At 50.2% G+C, this 17,618-nt stretch overlaps 1 protein-coding gene across 1 annotated transcript in view; it reads right to left on the bottom strand.

Moving 5' to 3' along the window:
* Ube2ql1 (ubiquitin conjugating enzyme E2 Q family like 1) overlaps positions 1-13,120 on the bottom strand; it is a 37,457-nt gene extending 24,337 nt beyond the window's left edge. The window contains exon 1 of the mRNA XM_052159779.1: positions 11,953-13,120. Coding sequence (XP_052015739.1) covers positions 11,953-12,735 — 783 coding nt within the window. The 5' untranslated portion in view covers positions 12,736-13,120. The remainder of the gene's footprint in view (positions 1-11,952) is intronic.
* Between the last annotated feature and the right edge of the window lie 4,498 nt (positions 13,121-17,618).

The following is a 17,618-nucleotide window of genomic DNA, read 5'->3' as shown; positions in this document are numbered from 1 at the left end:
GAACTACCCTTGCTGATTTGCATGTGACATCTGCCCAGTAGACTGGATTGCAGCTGCTGATTCATGTTTGGTGTTTGCTAGTGGGCTGGACTGAGAACAACAAAGATTGGAATTGCCCCAGAGAACTACTTCTAAACAGGTCTACTTCCCTGGTATTCTAATAACCCTTCTTTTCCACCACCTCTGGTGGGTGGTGGGCTAGAGGGGATGCTGAACCCTTATTAAAGTAGGGTGAGAAAGATATATGCCTACACTTCACATTTTAAAAAGGTCACATGGTAGCCCATATTTGTGAACATGGCAGAGGTTCATGGCGGTGAGACCTGGGGACTGAAGGCCGTGCCTCTAGGCCCTGAGAGTATGATGGGGGGGGGGGGTGTTGTCTAACCTCATAGTTCAGCTCATCATGTTACAAATGCAGTGACTGCAGCCGACCATGACCTGTTTGCTCATGCGTTTTATTCTGTGCTTCTAAAGGTGTCTTCTGTGTAGGTGACCTTGAGGGACCATGTGCTGTGGGGAGAGGTTCCAGGGATCTCTGTCTCTCCTTGCCTGATCCTCAGGAATAACCAGGAGGCCTCCATCTCTCCTGTTAATGAAAAGGCCGATGGCAGGATCCTTTTAAAAGAAAATTACAAATAGAATCATCACCCTAATTCAATTCAGCGGAGCTCAAGCTTGCTTGCCATCAGGTTATTTTTACTTATTAACGTCCTTGAAGTTTTATGTGATTTTATGGGTTCATACAGTTAGAAACGTTTTCTCTGACTGTCATGCTGTATAACACTCATCATAAAGACAGTCAGAGGGCACCAAGCACAGGGCTGTGTTCAGAAGCCCTTGGTGTCCTGACATGGAATGCAGGTGCTGTCCCTGGAGAACACGAACTTGCTACCATGGGCCAGAAACCTCCTTTTTGCCCTCTTCCTCCTCCAGGCCAATCTAAAGGGAAAGGAAGGACAAGAAGACAGGGGCGGGGAGAGTTGGGGGGGAGATGGGAAGAGGTATTGGGCACTTACTCCATAACAAGTTCTCAGACACCTGCAGGCGTGAGCTGCAGGAAGGGCTTCCAATTACAAGAGGAGGCAGTGCAGCTGAACCGTGCTCGTCTTTCGATATGGAGGACCTGAGTTAGCATCTCAGACCCCAGAACTGGGAGCAAGAGACAGGCAGTCCCCCCCCCCCCAAGGGTTTCTTTACCAAACAGTTTAGATTATTTGGTGACTATCTGGTGAGTTCCAAGCTGGTGAAGATTGACTGTTCTTGTTTGTTTTGTTTCTGTTCCAATGAATACCGAAGAACAGCACCTGAGATGGTCTTCTGCCTCTCCCTGCAAAGCACACACTCCTCCATTCACAAAGACAAACAAGCAATCCAACAAAACAAAACAAAACAAAACAAAACAAAACAAAACAAAACAACAAAACAGCACTATTCCATGTGTCTTCCAAGGAAGGGAATAGAAAATAGTATTTTTTAAGAGATCCTCTGAAGAAGCCATGTTTCGTAGGCCTATAATGTCTGGCCACCTACAATTCCTGTAAACGTGTAGCAAACTCCACTCTTGCATATGATGTCTGGCCACTTACAATTCTTGTAAACTTGTAGCAAACTCCACTCTTGGTAGGTTCCTCCTCCAAGAGCTCTATTTCCCCTTTGCCAGGAAAGCATGTTAACAAGGTATGCCATTAACCTCCCAGGACCCCAAACAAATGAGTTCTTGCAGCAATCAATACGCATTTGATACAATTACACCCAATTTCCAGCTACCTTCTCCCAGGAAGTCCCCTCGCATGGCTCTTGATTCTCAGATGTCACCCTGGGTGTTAGAAGGGCAAAGTCAGGGTTCTAACAACTGTGTTCCCAGCAGCTCCAAACATCACCCCCAAAAGCCATAATTTACCACGGCCATGATAAATGAAAATTTGTCACTCTATATTCTGAATTTTGGAAAGTCTGATCTTCAAGAACAAAATCAGAAGGCACCCCAATGGCATTTATCTGGAGATTTTTTTCTCTGCTATTCCTGAATGGGCCGGGCACATTTTAACATGAAGTGTGATCTTATCAGTATAATAATAGAATTTTCTTATCTCCCTCATCAAAAAAAAATCTAACATTTTTTTTTCTGGGAATGAGGGGAAATGCTTGCCAAATATTGTGACGGGGAATTGGTATTTATTTTACAGAAATTATATTTAAAGTAGTAATTTCTCCAATCTTACCGATTTTACCAATGTGGTAATTATCTTTAAAAAGCGCTCCATTCTTGAGTTATTTTCAGAACCTCTAAAATGCCTTTCTCTTTTGTACGGAGAAGAAATAAAACGGTGATAATTATCTTTCTCTTACAGTTTCAAGGAATTAAAGCATGTTTACTCTTCTCACAATAGACGCAACAAGTTCTGGGGAGTGTGGGCTTTGCCGCGGTTCCGATTTGATGGGCACACTGCCTGTGCCCTTATGATTCAGTTCTGAGAGCAGAAGCAACATGGGCACTCTGCGAAGGCCATGAATGGACAGCTGTGGCCCTGGAGCCTTTGATGTTATGGCTCCGCCCTGACCCTTTCTCCCCTTTGTCTCTGGCATGTGCGCCCTCACCAGAGACCCCCGGTTTACCTCCTCTGTGAACTGAGAATAAAACGAGTGCCAACTCAGAGGCTGCTGTCAGGATTTAATGAAATGATCTGTGGAAACACCAGCAAACATCTAGCTCATAGGAAGTGGGACCTACTAGAGGGACCCCATGCGCCCTGGGGTAACTGTGTGGGCATTAGGTAGTCTGAGCACCATCAAATTCTCTCAAAACACTGCTAATGTTGATGAGAAGTCTTTACTGTAAGTCTTCCTCCTGATGCTTATTAAGTGCTGGGGCAGTTTAACTCTGTGATTGACAGCTGCTAGATACTTATCCAGTGCCCCAGATGCAGATGCCTCAAGCCAGCGGTGATCAGCCAAGCTGCCGGCAGGACGGTTCTCGAGCCAGCCCTGGCCGCTTTGAACACTCTGTGAGGCCTTGAGGAAGCTACACAGCAACCACAGCTGCTTTCTGCCAGAGATTGTTTCAAAACAGCGCACACCATGCTTTTTGCTATCGTGGGCTGTGGGGAGCACTAGATGACCCTGTAGACTATTTTTGCATAGGTTAGAGGTGAAGAGCTCCCCCCAGCAGCCCAGGAGGAGGCTGGTAACTGGTACAGTGATTGATCTGCATGAGGGACCATAGAGGCTGGTGCAAAGGTAGCCTTTCATTTGCATCCAGGACTATGATTGGCAGGTGGCCCTCCCAGATTCCCTCCCTGGCTATCAGTGTGGGCCGCTTCCTCACTCTGGAATCAGCTAGGAGAAGCCTCCTGTGCTGTCCAACGACCAGACCATCAGCACCTGAAAGGCTTCTCAGCAGCCTTCCCTTGCCTTGCTTGATCTTTATCTTTAGTCTAGTGAGCTGAGCTGGTAACACAAAGAAAGGAAGGTGTAGCAGTTTGGGCCTCAGCTGTAATAGTACCAAGAGAACAACTGATGCCTCTGAGTGACTTTCTGGGGCAGAAATACAGGGAGCAGAAATGACAGAGGGCTGAAGACGAGAGGCTGCAGGACTCGGCTTCTGGAAGATACCAAGGGCTGGAGGTCTCAGGCACCCCGGGTAGTCACTGTCAGGGGCTGAGCATGGCGGCACCATGGACCTCAGAGCTGGCACACTTCCACCATACATACCACTGAGGGCCCAGCATCTGTGGTGTGCACTGTGCCTGTAAGTCCGGAAGGCACGCCTTGCTGGTGCTTGCCACTGTCTGCTGCAACTGCTCACTGCTGAGGGAGGCTGAGGTTCATGGCAGCTGCCGGTAGCAAGGAGCTGGGAATTGATGTCCACAATGAGCCTCTAATTAGAGAGGTCAGAGCCATTGAGTCTTTGGCTTCTAAAGCTCAGAGCAATAGACCCTCAGGACTCAGGGATTGGAGTCTCAAAGCAGCAGAGGCCCAGGATGGCCACCGTTGAATTTGCCTAACCACGATCCTCCTTCACTGACAACAGAGGCGCCAGGTGTACATCCTCATTATTAGGCTAAACTGCACCTGGGGAAGTGAAGGGTGTGGGGGTGTCTGCTCAGACAGACGGACACCGTGAAGACAAGGAAAATACACCTGTCAATGTAGAGTCTCTAGCAGGACACGCAGGAAAGGAGTGTTTCACAGTCAGTGTTCACAGAGGAAGCCATTGCTGAGGCTGGAGGAACGCTAGCATGTTGGCAGGGTTCTGAAGGATGGACGGGGCTCTTCTGGTGAACAAAGCCAGAGGCATTCTGGGAGAAAGGGCTGGTGGGACCCCAGAGGGGGCCATGGAGGGGAGAATCGCCACTGTGGTGAGCAGTCCTAGGGGAACTCTGGCTGTGTTCTGGAAAGTTCTTAATGCATAGTCTTCACAAAAGAGACACCATCATGGAAATATGTATGTGTGCATGGGGTGAAGGATGTGGGGAGATTGGAGCCTGGGGGAACAACATGAAGATTCCCGCCATGTATGCGTCCCCTGGATGTAGCTGCTTTGGTGCTTAAGGAAGGTGTGATGATTTGTATATGATTGGCCCAGGGAGTGACCCTATTTGGAGGTGTGGCCTTGTTGGAGTAGGTGTGTCACTGTGGGTGTGGGCTTAAGACCCTCACCCTAGTTGCCTGGAAGTCAGTCTTCTACTAGTAGCCTTCAGATGAAGATGTAGAACTCTTAGTTCCCCCTGCACCATGCCTGCCTGGATGCTGCCATGTTTCTGCCTTGATGACAATGGACTGAACCTCTGAGCCTGTAAGCTAGTCCCAATTAAATGTTGTCTTTTATAAAACTTGCATTGGTCATGGTATCTGTTCCCAGCAGTAAAACCCTAACTAAGACAGAGGGACACACCTCACTAGCTCCTCCCTCACTTTCACAGCCTCACCGACTCCTCACCCATGAGCCTTTCCTCCTGGATGTCCCCAAATCTCCTTCGTCCTTGACTTCCCCAGTCTGGTGCTCCTGGTGTCCCCTTTGAGGTGAATTTCTTGGAGAATCACAGGATTAACAGGTCATGAAAAGAACCAGGGACAACTCACAGAGTAGGGAAAAGATGCACAGGAAAGGCGAGAGTGATGCTCTTAGACATGGTAGACCCTTGGCATGGGTGCTGATGGACTGATGTGTGGACGAGGAGCAAATAGCCAGTCAATGAAACCATAGCCCATCTACGCTGTGGCAATGAGGAAATATCAGGTCATCTGAGCCACTCACCAGGAAAAGGTGACCCCTGCTGGAAGTACCGCTGACATTACTGTTCTCGGTGGGTTGTTGGAAACTTCCGTCTTTCAGCTTCTTAGCAATGAAACATGACAGAGGAATAGGCAGGATTCCCCATCAAGGCTAAGCTACCTTAAGTTGGATGTTATCTTTGAAAATGTCACTTGGAGCAGTAGAAGACTCTCACACCCAGGTCCCCATGCACGTCGGGGGGAATTGTTCATTGCTAGGTCTGTGAATACTCTATGAATATGCATTCCCTCAAGCAATTTCAAAAACCGCAAACACCAAGGTAAGCGACGGCCACTATGGCTGGCTCCATATTTGTCCCCAACATGGTAGGGTACTAGTATGCTTCTACCTCTAAACTTGGGTCCAGGAGAATCATTCCCAGGGATAAAAGGGGAGATGTGGAGGAGATGCTGGAGTCTTAGGCCATGTTACTGTCAGATTCCAACTTGGTATTCCATTACACAATGGCACCTATATGCTGTCTCTTCAAACAGAAAAATCCCCCCTTCAGTTAAATCAGAAAGGTAAGCAAATACTCACTAGCATCTGCTGTAGCCAACTCCAGTTCTCTGGACTCTCAAGGCAGGAGAGGCATTAGCTCCTATTATTAACTGTGCTAGGTGCTGGGGGCGGAGCACTGGGATTGGGTACGGGGTTATTTTTAGGCTGCAAAGTCCCATCGGTGTCCTCCTGCCTGCCCTACTTGATAGAACAAGTAGCTATTTTTTTTTTTCTTCTCCAAATAGTCAGGCATATCGATACTTCAAGCTGCAGAGTCATCGTCATTGTTGGTAATTATCTCTGTCCCTTCCATGCAGCCCAGGACAAAACAACACAGTGAGTCATAAGCTTAAAAACTCTTGTCTCTTGGGGTGAATCAGACGCTCGCTACCCTGACCCTACCTGACATTATTCAGGAGCTAGGCTCCTTGACTTCCCTTGGAGTGCACTGGCATTTCTCTGCTTGGCACCGCAGGCAAGATTTACCATCCTGTGCCTCTACAGCCTGGCACGCAATGCTTGACAGACCAGTGGCAAGTTCTCTGGGACTAAGATGTTGAACTAGTTAATAAATCCCCATATGGGCTGGCTATGGGTGTGTCTCCCTCAGCCCAGTTTAAATGTGGAACCCACACCCTCCAAATATGGGAACATGACCTAATCTGAAGGCAGGGTCTTTAAGAGGTTATCAGGTTAAAGTGAGATCCTCAGAATGGGCCCTAATGCAGTAGGACTAATATCACAAGAAGCCAGAACAGAGGCACAATGGTGTGAGAGCCAGGAGGGAAGATGGCATCTTCAAGCCAAGGACAGAGGTGTCAGGGGGCGCAGGCTCTATTGCATTTTTGATCTTTGTTGTCTAGCCTTCAGAGCTGTGAGAGAATGAAGGTCTGCCGTGAGAGCCACTCCTACCTCCAGACGGTAGCTCTTACAAATCAACAGGGCTTTGGACGTCCGATGTTTTAGAAGCCATAGGTTTGAGGCGTCCTGTGGCTGATGGCCTGGGTCGTTCTTTACAATGGCGTGTATTTGCGTAGCCATAAGCTGACGCTGTTGCTTGGCTCACCGCTCTGGAGGGAGGGCTGAGGAAAGGATGTCTGAGGAAGGTAATATTTGTGACTCTGTGTGTGCACCTGGACTTGGGCGCTTGGCAGTGGTGCCACAGTGTGATGTGTCCAACCTGAAGTCTACACACGCTCCGGGAAGGTTACAGATATGACCCAAAACTTCACACTTAGTTTTTAAAGATGTGTGTGTGTGGGGGGGTATTGCTATTATTGAATGAGGATTGTAGATAGAAACATGGTATTAAGATGTCAAAAGGTTGGGCAGCGGGCATTTAGGATGAAAACTGATGACTGAGTCAATGTGCAGAGTAAGTGACTATCAGGGCTCAGCTACAGATGGGACATCTGTGTCCCCCTCCGATCCCCCAGAGAATGAGAAAGACAGAGAAAGCATGCCAGAGGTCAGGGAGGACTGGATCAAAATCGTGTCTTTTGGACACTACAGGATTCCTGCACTCATAAACTCGAAGCAGCTGTGGTCGCCTTTGCAAGACCTGTACCAGATCAAACCAGTAAACATTCTAGCAATGTGTGTGTGTGTGTGTGTGTGTGTGTGTGTGTGTGTGTGTGTGTGTGTGTGTGTGTGTATGTGTGTGTGTATGAGAGAGAGAGAGAGAGAGAGAGAGAGAGAGAGAGAGAGAGAGAGAGAGAGAGAGGAGCTCCCATACCTAGCAGAGGAGATACTGGTGGCAGCTTATAGCTCCTGCAAGAGGGAAAGTCAATTTCCTTTAGGTTTAGCCTCTGGTAAGTCATTCAGGGACAAGTTGATGACCCACACCCGTGAATACGTGAGCAGCATATCAAACAAGAAGTTATTAGACATGAAGCTGGGAGGGATGGGGATGTGGGGTGTAGATCTGGGAAGATTTAGGGAGACCAGTGAGAGGTGAGCATGATCAAAATACACCATGGGCACGTGCAAATTTTCAAAGAGCTGGTGGGATATCATGTATGTTTACGATAGCTACACAGGCTTGGCTCCTGAGCGACGCCATCTTACTGGCCCCAGCTGGGCTGTACAGCGCCACTCGGCATCATGCACACACTGCTGGCTCACCTCACCAATAAGATCTTAGAAACGTGGCACTCTCACAGTGCTGACCAACTGTTATCCAAACACTAAGACTCAAGGATGGTTTGGTGCTGAGGGTCTTGCAAACATTTTGCAGGAAGCTGGCTGCTGCTGCTTCTTCGTGGGTGACAGTGATGGTCATATAGGTGACAACTAAAGTCCAACCACTTGGACGCAGCAAGGGTCTCAGCCTAGTTGAGACTGCCTTTTCACACCTTTGGCTCATGAGTTAGATCTCTTATGAGATGTTATGAGAACCCGAAGTAGAGATTCCAAGGATGGTTGTTTCTACACCTGTATGGTGGTCACAGAAAGAATCCACCCCAGGAAGGTTTGGTGTCTTCTATGCTTGGCTGGACCACACTGCGGTACTGGAAACAGAAAATGTTGCTGTCACTCTTGTTCTGAGGGGACAAGGAAGGGAGAGGAACTGTCATCCAGGGGCCACCTGGTCCTCTGATGCTGATTGCCAATTAATTAAATGGGGACACTCAGGAGATGTGACAGTGTCTGAGGAGAACCCTGAGTTAGGGCATAATCAAGTGACTTTTATCTGCGGCAGTAGGTGGGGGACCGACAGGTCCCCACTAGGAGACACTGGTGAGCTTGCAGGCCTCTGTGACAGGCCTTTCTTCTCACTCTTAGTCAGGTGGCCTAGGCTTGCAGGGTCTGTTCTCAGTAATCTCAGAACACAGAGTTTACTCCTTGTGATGCTGGCTAGCCCAGCTCTGTGCTGCCTCTGCAGTTCCTCCAGCTCAAAGACAAAACTCTGTATGCTTTTTAATGGCAACATTGTCACACTGAAGCTCTGAGTAGGTTCTTAAGCTCTATGTGTGGCAGAGGAAGAAGAAGCTTCTCTAAAAGCTCTAAACATTTTCTCTGGTTTATTTCAAAGGTCCAGAAACTGTTCAACCAACAGTAGAGAACCACGTGTGGCCTAAACCCTCTCTGCCTGGGTGTGCAGGGACACAACTGCAATCCCAGCACTCAGGAGACTGATGCGAGACGATCACATTCAGCTCCATGTCCATACAATTTTGGGGGAAAAGAAAGAATGTCTCTATTTAGAATCCTTTGATTTAGTTATAAAGAAGTAAGAGGCCCTTGTCTCTATATATCCAGAATATAGCATATAACAGACAAACATATTCATCCAATTTAGAATAATTCACAATGCAACACATGAGAGCCACTCTGGTAACATGAGGACACACATTCAGTCCTGTAATAGCCTCATGAAATCCCTGAAGTCTTTAGCTAGAGGACAAACCAAAGCTTTTGACGTTATAGAACTCATAGATAAACATATATTTTTGGGGATGCTACAAATTAAACCTTTAAAGCTGCCATGAAATTTTTCTGACGATACCTGAGGGGTGTTTCCTCCATTCAGGAAGCTGACAGAGTGCTTTCTGCTTTGAAAGAGACAAACGGAGAATTTTCTAACTGCAGCTTAAGAAGATGAGCCCTAAAATGAAGTGCAAACAGTGACGAAGTATGACGGCCCTTTAAAGTAATCGCAGGGTGAGTAGCAGCCCTGCTTCCTTTGAATAGCTAATTAGGTATTTGGATGGGTCCAAAGCACATCGCTTCTAACTATGAAAATAACTCAGTAGCATGTAGAGTGGCTAGCCCTCGGGTCATGGATCTGCGAAGGGCTGAGCACGTCACAGTTCTCAGGTTACCAGAGCGACTGTCATTCTGTCATACCCAGGCCCCTAAAACTTTAATGACTGTTCACCTCTTCATTTCTTTCACTGCACTTTGAATATTTCATGTGGAGAACTGTACGTTGAAACCAGGCGGTAGGAAACACAGAGAAAGTAAACTGCTGTTCTAAAAAGTACCAAGTCTTGGCCATCTTTTAAAAAGTACCAGGACATCCATCAGATAGAACAATTTGACCTGCCAGGTGGAACGAACAGGGACCCCTTGCTTATCAAATTAATGAAGAAAATGCTGCTAACTGTTGTCAGTGAGAAGTCCTCTCATCTGCAGTGACTCTCAGTTTCGGTTACAAAGGTGAGACTGTGGACACACAGCGAGTCCTGGAAGCAGCAGGGCACCAAGAGATGCTGTCACTCACAGCATTAAGTAAGGATGGCAAAAACATTGATCAAGAGATTTCCTTTTGCAAATTCCACTTCCTCATTGAAACCATTATTTCCCTGGAGCTCAGAATGCATGCTGGAAGCTAAAATATCACCCAAGTCCACAAGCCTATGGGGCAAATAATAGCCCTCTCCTCCCACTCTCCAAACCATGTTCTCTGTGAGGAGCTGACTGAAAATCAAATGAGCACAGCACTTCTGAGGACCATCCTCCCTCCCACAGCATTCAGATGAGTCCCGCTGGGAAGGAAGCCTAGGCTCCAGCTCTCTCTCTCTCTCTCTCTCTCTCTCTCTCTCACACACACACACGGTGTATTTTCACCAGTGTTTCATTGTAGGATGGAAGACACTGGACGTCACAGCTGTAGCCCCTGCTCTCGAGCCCCTGTGCCCAGCCCCGCCTGCTGGGAGCCTGACTCCTTCCTGAAGGCTCAGGATGCAGTGACCTTTTTTTAAAATTTTATTTTACTTTATTTTTTTATTTTTGCTGGAGTTGTGTATTTATTTATTTATTTATTTATTTATTTATTTATTTATTTATTTATAAATAAATCCCAGGATTCAGCCTTGAAAGAAATGGGAAGAATGAGCTGCCTTTGATGAGTGTAGTGTGCCCTGCTGAGGAAGGGGCAGAGGCAGGCACCTGGGAAGAGATGATTGCTTTGCTGCAGGAAGCACACGTGGAGGTCATGGGGGGGGGGGTCTTTAAAAGAAAATGAGAATTCTCTGTAACGACTGAAGATGCCCGTGTCAGAGAGCAATGAGATTTGAGAAAAGGATGTCAGGATCAACTTTAGGAAATGCCCACCGCAGAGTTGAAGGTGGCCAATGGCATGTCACATGAGAGAACAAACCATCTTGCCTTCCCTTCCCTGCCGCCAGGCAGGAGGCGTACCTCAGAAAATCCATTTTCCCCTGTAAGCTTGGGGGTCACTTGTCTGTGAGGAAGCCCTGTGGTGCAATAGGCGAGAAGGCTCAGGTGACCTGTTCAGCATTCCTGTCTGTGCTTGGCTAAATCTTTAGCTTTGATGGGGGGAAACACAGGAAGAAAAAGAAAGCTGCAAGGTTTGAAAGACACAGGGGCTCACCATCTGTCCCAGAAATGTTCCTTGAAGGGGCAAGAACTAGGCTGGGAGGGGGACTGGCAAGGACAGCTTTTCCTGGCCTGAGGAGTCTGGCCACTAGGAAGGACTCAAACAGACTTCTGCCTGGATAGAGCTTTCTGGAACAACTTTCACCTTTACAAGGGTGACTGCTGGGAGGGAACAGGCGAGAGAACTTAGCAGCAGGCAGCTGCCTTGGTCTAAACAGAGCCCACCCGAGAGGTTTAAAGAAGACCCCACCCCCACCCCGCTCTGTGTGTGCTTACGTGGGTGTCTGAGTGTGATGTGTTGGGCTGGACACTTAGATTCTGGGCTTCAGGAAAAGTTCACACCTTTATGATAAATACACTGACGAGAGACCACCTATGCAGACTGGAGAGGAAGAGAGGTGGGCTAGGGCAGGGAAAGTGTGGGAGACTTAGGAGGATGGAAAGGAGGGGTAGTAGAGGGGCTGGACAGAGAAAGGATCATCAAAAGGGTGGGAGGAAGAGGGAGTGAAGGTTAACCCGAAGGGAGGAAGAAATAGAGGGAGAACCTGGGAGCAGGAAGCAGAAAGCTAGAGAACGGACAAACCAGAGAGCCCCGCGGTTCTAGTACGATCAGTGTCAGTGTCAGAGACCAGATACAGACACAGATAGGAAGAAATCCTTTAGGAAAAGAAGCGGAGGAGGTGGGGCGAAGCGTCCCCAGTAGGCTTGTTCAGAATGAGCTGGACCAGCTCTTACCTACGCCTCGAGAGATCAAACATCGCTTTCCATCTCAGGCCTAGCCTTGAACCCCCACCCAATCTGGCCCCCTGCTCCTGGCATCGCCGCCTTACCTGGCCCTTGACCAGGCTGGCAGCAAACTGGCGCATGACGGCCTCCACCGTGTAGGCGCTGGACCAGCCGCGCGGCGTGAGCAGCTCCATGCAGATGGCGCCTCCGTCCAGCACGTAGCCGTTCTCCAGTCGCGGGCTGAGCACCCGCATGAAGGGCGGCGAGAAGGGGAAGTTATCGGGGAAGGTGAGGTTGAGCAGGATGAACTCCGTGTTGGTCTCCTTCATGTCCTGCCACAGCACCGAGTCCTTGTCCACCTGGTGCAGCTTCACGTTCCAGTCGAAGAGGTTCTCATTTACCAGCTCCACCGAGATGAAGCGGTCGCTGAGGCGCGCGATGTCCTGGAGCTCCTTCATGAGCCGCCGGCTGCGCACCTGTGTGCAGTGCTGCTGGCGCGCCGCGGGCACTAGGCTGCCGCCCGCCGCCGCCGCGGCCACCGCGGGCCCCGGCCCCGCCCTGGCGCCCGCCGCCCGCTCCCGGGGCCCCCCGGCGCCCGCCGCCCCCGCCGCCCCCGCGGCTGGCTGCGGCTGCTTGTCGCGCGCGGCCAGCTCCGCCGCGCGCTTACTCTTGCCCTTGCCGGGCCCCGGGCTGGCGTCGCCCGAGCCCCCGGGGTGCTGCTGTTGCTGCTGCTGCTTGTGGCCGCTGCTCTTACCACCACCTTTGCCGCGCAGGGATGCGCTCTGCTGGCCGCCGCCTCCGCCGCGGTGGTTGTGGTGGTGCTTGGGGTCCTCGGTGTCCCGGTTGTGCAGGCGAATGAGCCCGATTTTACGGAGCAGCGTGGCCATCTTAGGCTCGGCTCTGGCGGGGGGCTCCCCGGGGCTCCTGATCCCCGAGCCGGATAGCTGGGACGCACGGGGCTTGTCGGGGGGAGGCAGGCGACCGCTCAGTGGGGCGCGGTGAGGGCCACCTTAGGAGCCGGTGGCCGTGGCGCAGAGGAGCGGGCAGCACCAGCGCTCGCTGGCCGCCGCGTCGCCGCTGTCATATGACGGGTCTTCTCCGGCAAGGGCTCCGGTAGCCCAGGGAGGGGAGGCGTGGAGACGCGGCGCAGCTGCTGTCCCTGGCCGGTCCCTGGGCGCAGTTCCCGGACGCTGGGTGTCCGTGGTCCTTTGTGCGCGGCCGCAGACCCGCTGGTCCCGAGTCTAAGAGCTGCACCGCGGAGCGCACAACCGCCCGCGGCGCCCCGGAGGCAGCGAGGTGGCCGCGGAGTCTCCCTCTGCGCCTGCCGGGCCGTGCTGCGCTGGCGGCTACCGCGGGGCCCGGGCCACTGCCGCTCTCGTCGCCGCCGCCGCTGCGGCTGCTGACATTGCAGAGGCGGCTGCTCCGTCTGAGCCGAGCCCGGTGCGGAGGGGGCGGCACTGCCGGCCGGGAGGGGGAGCGCGGGGCGGAGCCGCGGGCTTGACTGCACCGTGCCACCCCCGCCGCCGGGTTCCTACGGCGACACACGCATGGCCGCTGGGGGGAGACAGCGGTGCGCGCCCGCACCGTTTTCTCGGGGCTGCGTGGTGACTGCGTGCGCTGGGGAGCTAGAGAAGGACTGGCCTGAGCGTGCTAATAGGGTCTCCCAGAATCACTGCATTCTTTGGTCCCCCAAACCTGATTGCTGTGGCTGGGGTCCGGACCTCATATCCCATTTATCCTCCTCAGGACAACGTGGAGAGGAAAGGTGGAAATCAACCTCTTCATTAATCCTTCTAACCAGACGGATGAGCCAAATGTTTCTACGCAACAGTTCTGGGCGGTGGGAGCGGAGGATGACAGGAGGTACAGTTTCTTAAGGACTGATTAAAAAGTCGGGCCGGAGAGCGGGATGAAAGGACGGATCTGCCTTAAACTCAGAGAACAGCCCCTTCAAAGTTATGACTGAAAGCAAACCTTTAGCCAACCCACCCAGACCTCGCTTGCTGGCTTGCTCCCCCCAGCCTGCTGGCAGCAGCGTCTCGGGCTTTCCACAGCCAGGCTGTGTGTGGTGGCTGCTTTCCAAAATGCGGCGGAGAAGCACACCAGACACCTTCTCTGGCGTTGACCAGTGCGGAGAGCGGGAAAGGACTTTCCGAGCAACCCCCATTGCCCCCAGGGCTTCTCTCCTGAGTGAGGGACCTCCACATGCTCGAAGGAGGAGGGAAGGACCCGCCTTCCACTTGCAGATTCCCAGTCCTCCCTGCCTTTCCTTCCTTCAGCCTGTGGAAACTCACTTAAAATCTGGTGAAAATTCCAATTAAAATCTATTTCAGATTAGTTCGAACTGTGAAGGTTCCGGTGTGCTGCGTGTGGCCCAATGGCGTAGGCGAAACCAATCCCTCAAGAACAGCGAATATTATCCCGCTGCCACCCTAACTGGCGTCAGAGTCTACTGCCTCTGCTGGTGTGTGGATGCTGGGGCAGCGGGGGTGGTGTGTGTGTGTGTGTGTGTGTGTGTGTGTGTGTGTGTGTGTAGCAGCTCAGTTCTTCAGGACAGCCGTCTTTTTTTTTTTTTAACCAAATTTTGCGTTTTCACTGTGGAAAATAACTGGTGAGGTCTCCTTGAAGACACAGATCTGGGTCGGGGGGTTTAGGTTTGGGGAGAGATGTGTAATGGGGGAGCCAGGCTAACTGGTATAGAAGAACAGCAGGTTCACACCAACCAACCCATCACTGCAGCAGGGAGGGGTGGTTCTGCAGAGGGCCTGGCAGTCCTTTGGCTCTCAACAGGACCCACAGGGTGATTCGGACTAAGAATAACCCAGAATAATATAAGAATATTGGTGGAATGTGAGGGAAGCTGAATGAAGGTCTGCTTGTCCTGGGCTCCTCATTGCTTTGTTTAGCATTTCATTCTACAGCAGTCCCTCCTCCTCCTTCTCCTCCTCTTTCTTCTTCCACTTCGTCCTCCTCCTCCTCTTTCTTCTTCCTCTTCTTCCTCCTTCATCCATCACCATCAGCACCATCATCATCATCACAATCATCATCCTCTGTAGGGAAGGGCAAAGGGCAGGTCTGTCTTCAGTGTCCTTTAAGCAAGCTGGGCTCATAAAGAAGGTGGAGAGGAGACGCAGAGAGGCCTGGCAGGTGTCTGTATCACCTACTTTTCTCATCACTCTGACAAAATGTCTGGCAAAGGAAATGTAAGGAAGGTGTGCTGGCTAATTCATAGCAACTCGTCACAAGCTAGAGTCATCAGAGAGGAGAGAGCATCAACTGAGAAAAATGTCTCAATAAAATAGGGCTGTAGGGAAGCCCTAGGACATTTTCTTAGTGAATGAAGAGAGAGGCCAGGCCATGGTGGGTGGAGCCATCCCTGGGCTGGTGATCACGCCTTCTTTAAGAAAGCAGGTTAAGCAAGCCACAGAGAGCAAGCCCACAAGCAGCATCCCTCCATGCCCTCTTCATCCACTCCTGCGTCCAGGTTTCTGCCTTGCATGAGTTCCTGCCCTCTCTGATTTTTGCCGATGAACTATTACATGGAAGTTACACAGAAATAAACCATTTCCACCATAGCAAGCTTTTGGTCATGGTGTTTTCATTGGAGCAACAATGACCCTAAGTAAGACAGAAGGAAAAGTTTGGTTTTGCCACAGTTTGAATCAACCATGTGTGGAAGGTGTGGTGGGGGACCTTGAGGAAGGTGGTCACACTGCATCCGAGGTCACGAAGCAGAGATGATCACTGACATTCAGCCTGCTCTCTGCTGTCCCTGTCTTTTATCTGGGTAGGAACCCAGGTTGATGGAATGATTCCACCCACATTCAGGGTAGGTCTTCCATGCTCAGTTAAACCTTTCTGGAAATGCCCTTATCAACATGCCCAGAAGTGTGTTTCCATGGTGATTTTAAATCACACCAAGTTGATAATCAATATTAATTATCACACAGTCTATGCCTTATAATTTAGCTTCTGTAGAGGCAACCCCTCCCCACCAAGTTCTAAAGAGACTTAGCTACTAGCTCCACACTACTATATGCTAAGAAGGATGGTCTTGCTGGGATTCATACTATGGGGACTCTTTATCTTCAGGCTCCTGGACTTGCTGTTGACAGTTGGCCTGAGACTGGTTTGCTGTGCCTTAGTCCTAGCAGAGGAGATGAGAAGGCCTGGTTGAGTGTAATTTTTCTAACCTCTAAACCAGAGAACTTGGGCAGTGATGGTCCATTCCCCAGAACAGGATTGCTCTTGGAATCCCAGCCAGTGTTGATTTGCATCTGAGTCTGGGCTCACTTATCCCTAGGGTGAATGTTTCATGTATATATTGTGTGTCCCCCAAGGCTTCTTGTGTTGGTAACCTTGTTACTTGGGTCTTTGAAGAGATAGTTTAATGGGGCATTATTATTGATGCCCTCTGGTCTTTGGCTCCTTCTGTAAGCACCCATAGTGGAAGGCTATCCACCACGTAGGGACATGTCAGTCAGGGCCCTTGAAAGAGCTGGTGCCCTGCTGTTTCCATTTTCAGCTTGCACAATGGTGTGAAAGCCAACCTCTTTTCTTTACAGATGACTCAGGAGTTCCATTGTAGCAACAGAAGACAGAGTGATACAACATTTATAGAACTTGCCTGTTTGTATACACTTAGACAGTGGAATGTTAAGGGCTCATGCTGATGCTCCTGATGAGAGGCCCAAATAAGACTGGTTAACCCACAGACACCAGGGTTAGTCATGTGTCATCGGCCCCACTTACAGAATCCAGGAAAACCAACTCTATACAAGGCTAAAGCCAGGGGCTGGAGAGAAAGCTCAGTAGTTAGAGGCACATGCTGCTCTTCCAGAGGACCCGAGTTTGATTCCCAGGACCCAGGTAAGTGGCTCACAACCTCTTGTAACTTTAGCTCCAGAGTACCTGACATGCTCTTCTGGCCCTTGCACTGATGCCACTGAATTGCACGTATGAGCACACACATACAATTCAAAGTAAAATAAAATCTTTTTAAAAATGGCTGAAATAAAATGTTAGTTACACAAAATAAAACAAGACACAACCAAAATTTGTGTATGGACTGGTTTGTGTGTCAGCTTGACACAAGTTAGAGTCATCAGAGAGAAAGGAGGAAATGCCTCCGTGAGATCCCTCTGTAAGGCATTTTCTCAATCAGTGATCAATGTGGGAGAGCCCTGCACATTGTGGGTGATATCATCCCTTGGCTGGTGGTCCTGGGAAGCAAGGTAGTATGCAGGGCCCCCCATGGCCTCTGCATCAGCTCCTGCCTTCAGGTCCCTGCCCTGCTTTAGTTCCTGTCTTGACTTCCTCTGATGATGGACTATGATCTAAAAGTGTAAGCCAAATAAACCCTTTCCTCTGGCCCTGAATATTGGTCATGGCCTTTTCATTGTAGCAATAGAAACCCTAATGAGGGCAATTTGTAAGTGGGGAAGTTGAAGAGAGTCACATAGTGTCTGTTTGGGGACTTATGTAGCAGAGGCATAATAGTTACACATGTTATGTAGCGGGTGGGAGTGTTTAAAAGTTTAAAGTGAGCAAGCAGAATGAGGAGTTGGGTCCACATTGCTACATAGTAGCTATGGCAACACACTATGATATACTGAGAGAAAAGGACCAGAAACAGTGTTTTGAGCCTCAGTCACTGTGTTAGAGCAGGTGGATGTTGCCAGCTGTCTTCATTCTCTCATCCAGACATGGATGCAAGCTTCAGGATGCTGAGGTAGGGGCTGGTGGGGCTCATCAGTGCCTCACTGCTAAT

The sequence above is a fragment of the Apodemus sylvaticus genome, chromosome 16, assembly GCF_947179515.1.
Source record: "Apodemus sylvaticus chromosome 16, mApoSyl1.1, whole genome shotgun sequence".
NCBI lineage: Eukaryota > Metazoa > Chordata > Mammalia > Rodentia > Muridae > Apodemus > Apodemus sylvaticus.
The sequence above is the reverse complement of the archived record's forward strand: the minus strand, read 5'-3'. Positions and strand labels throughout refer to the sequence as shown.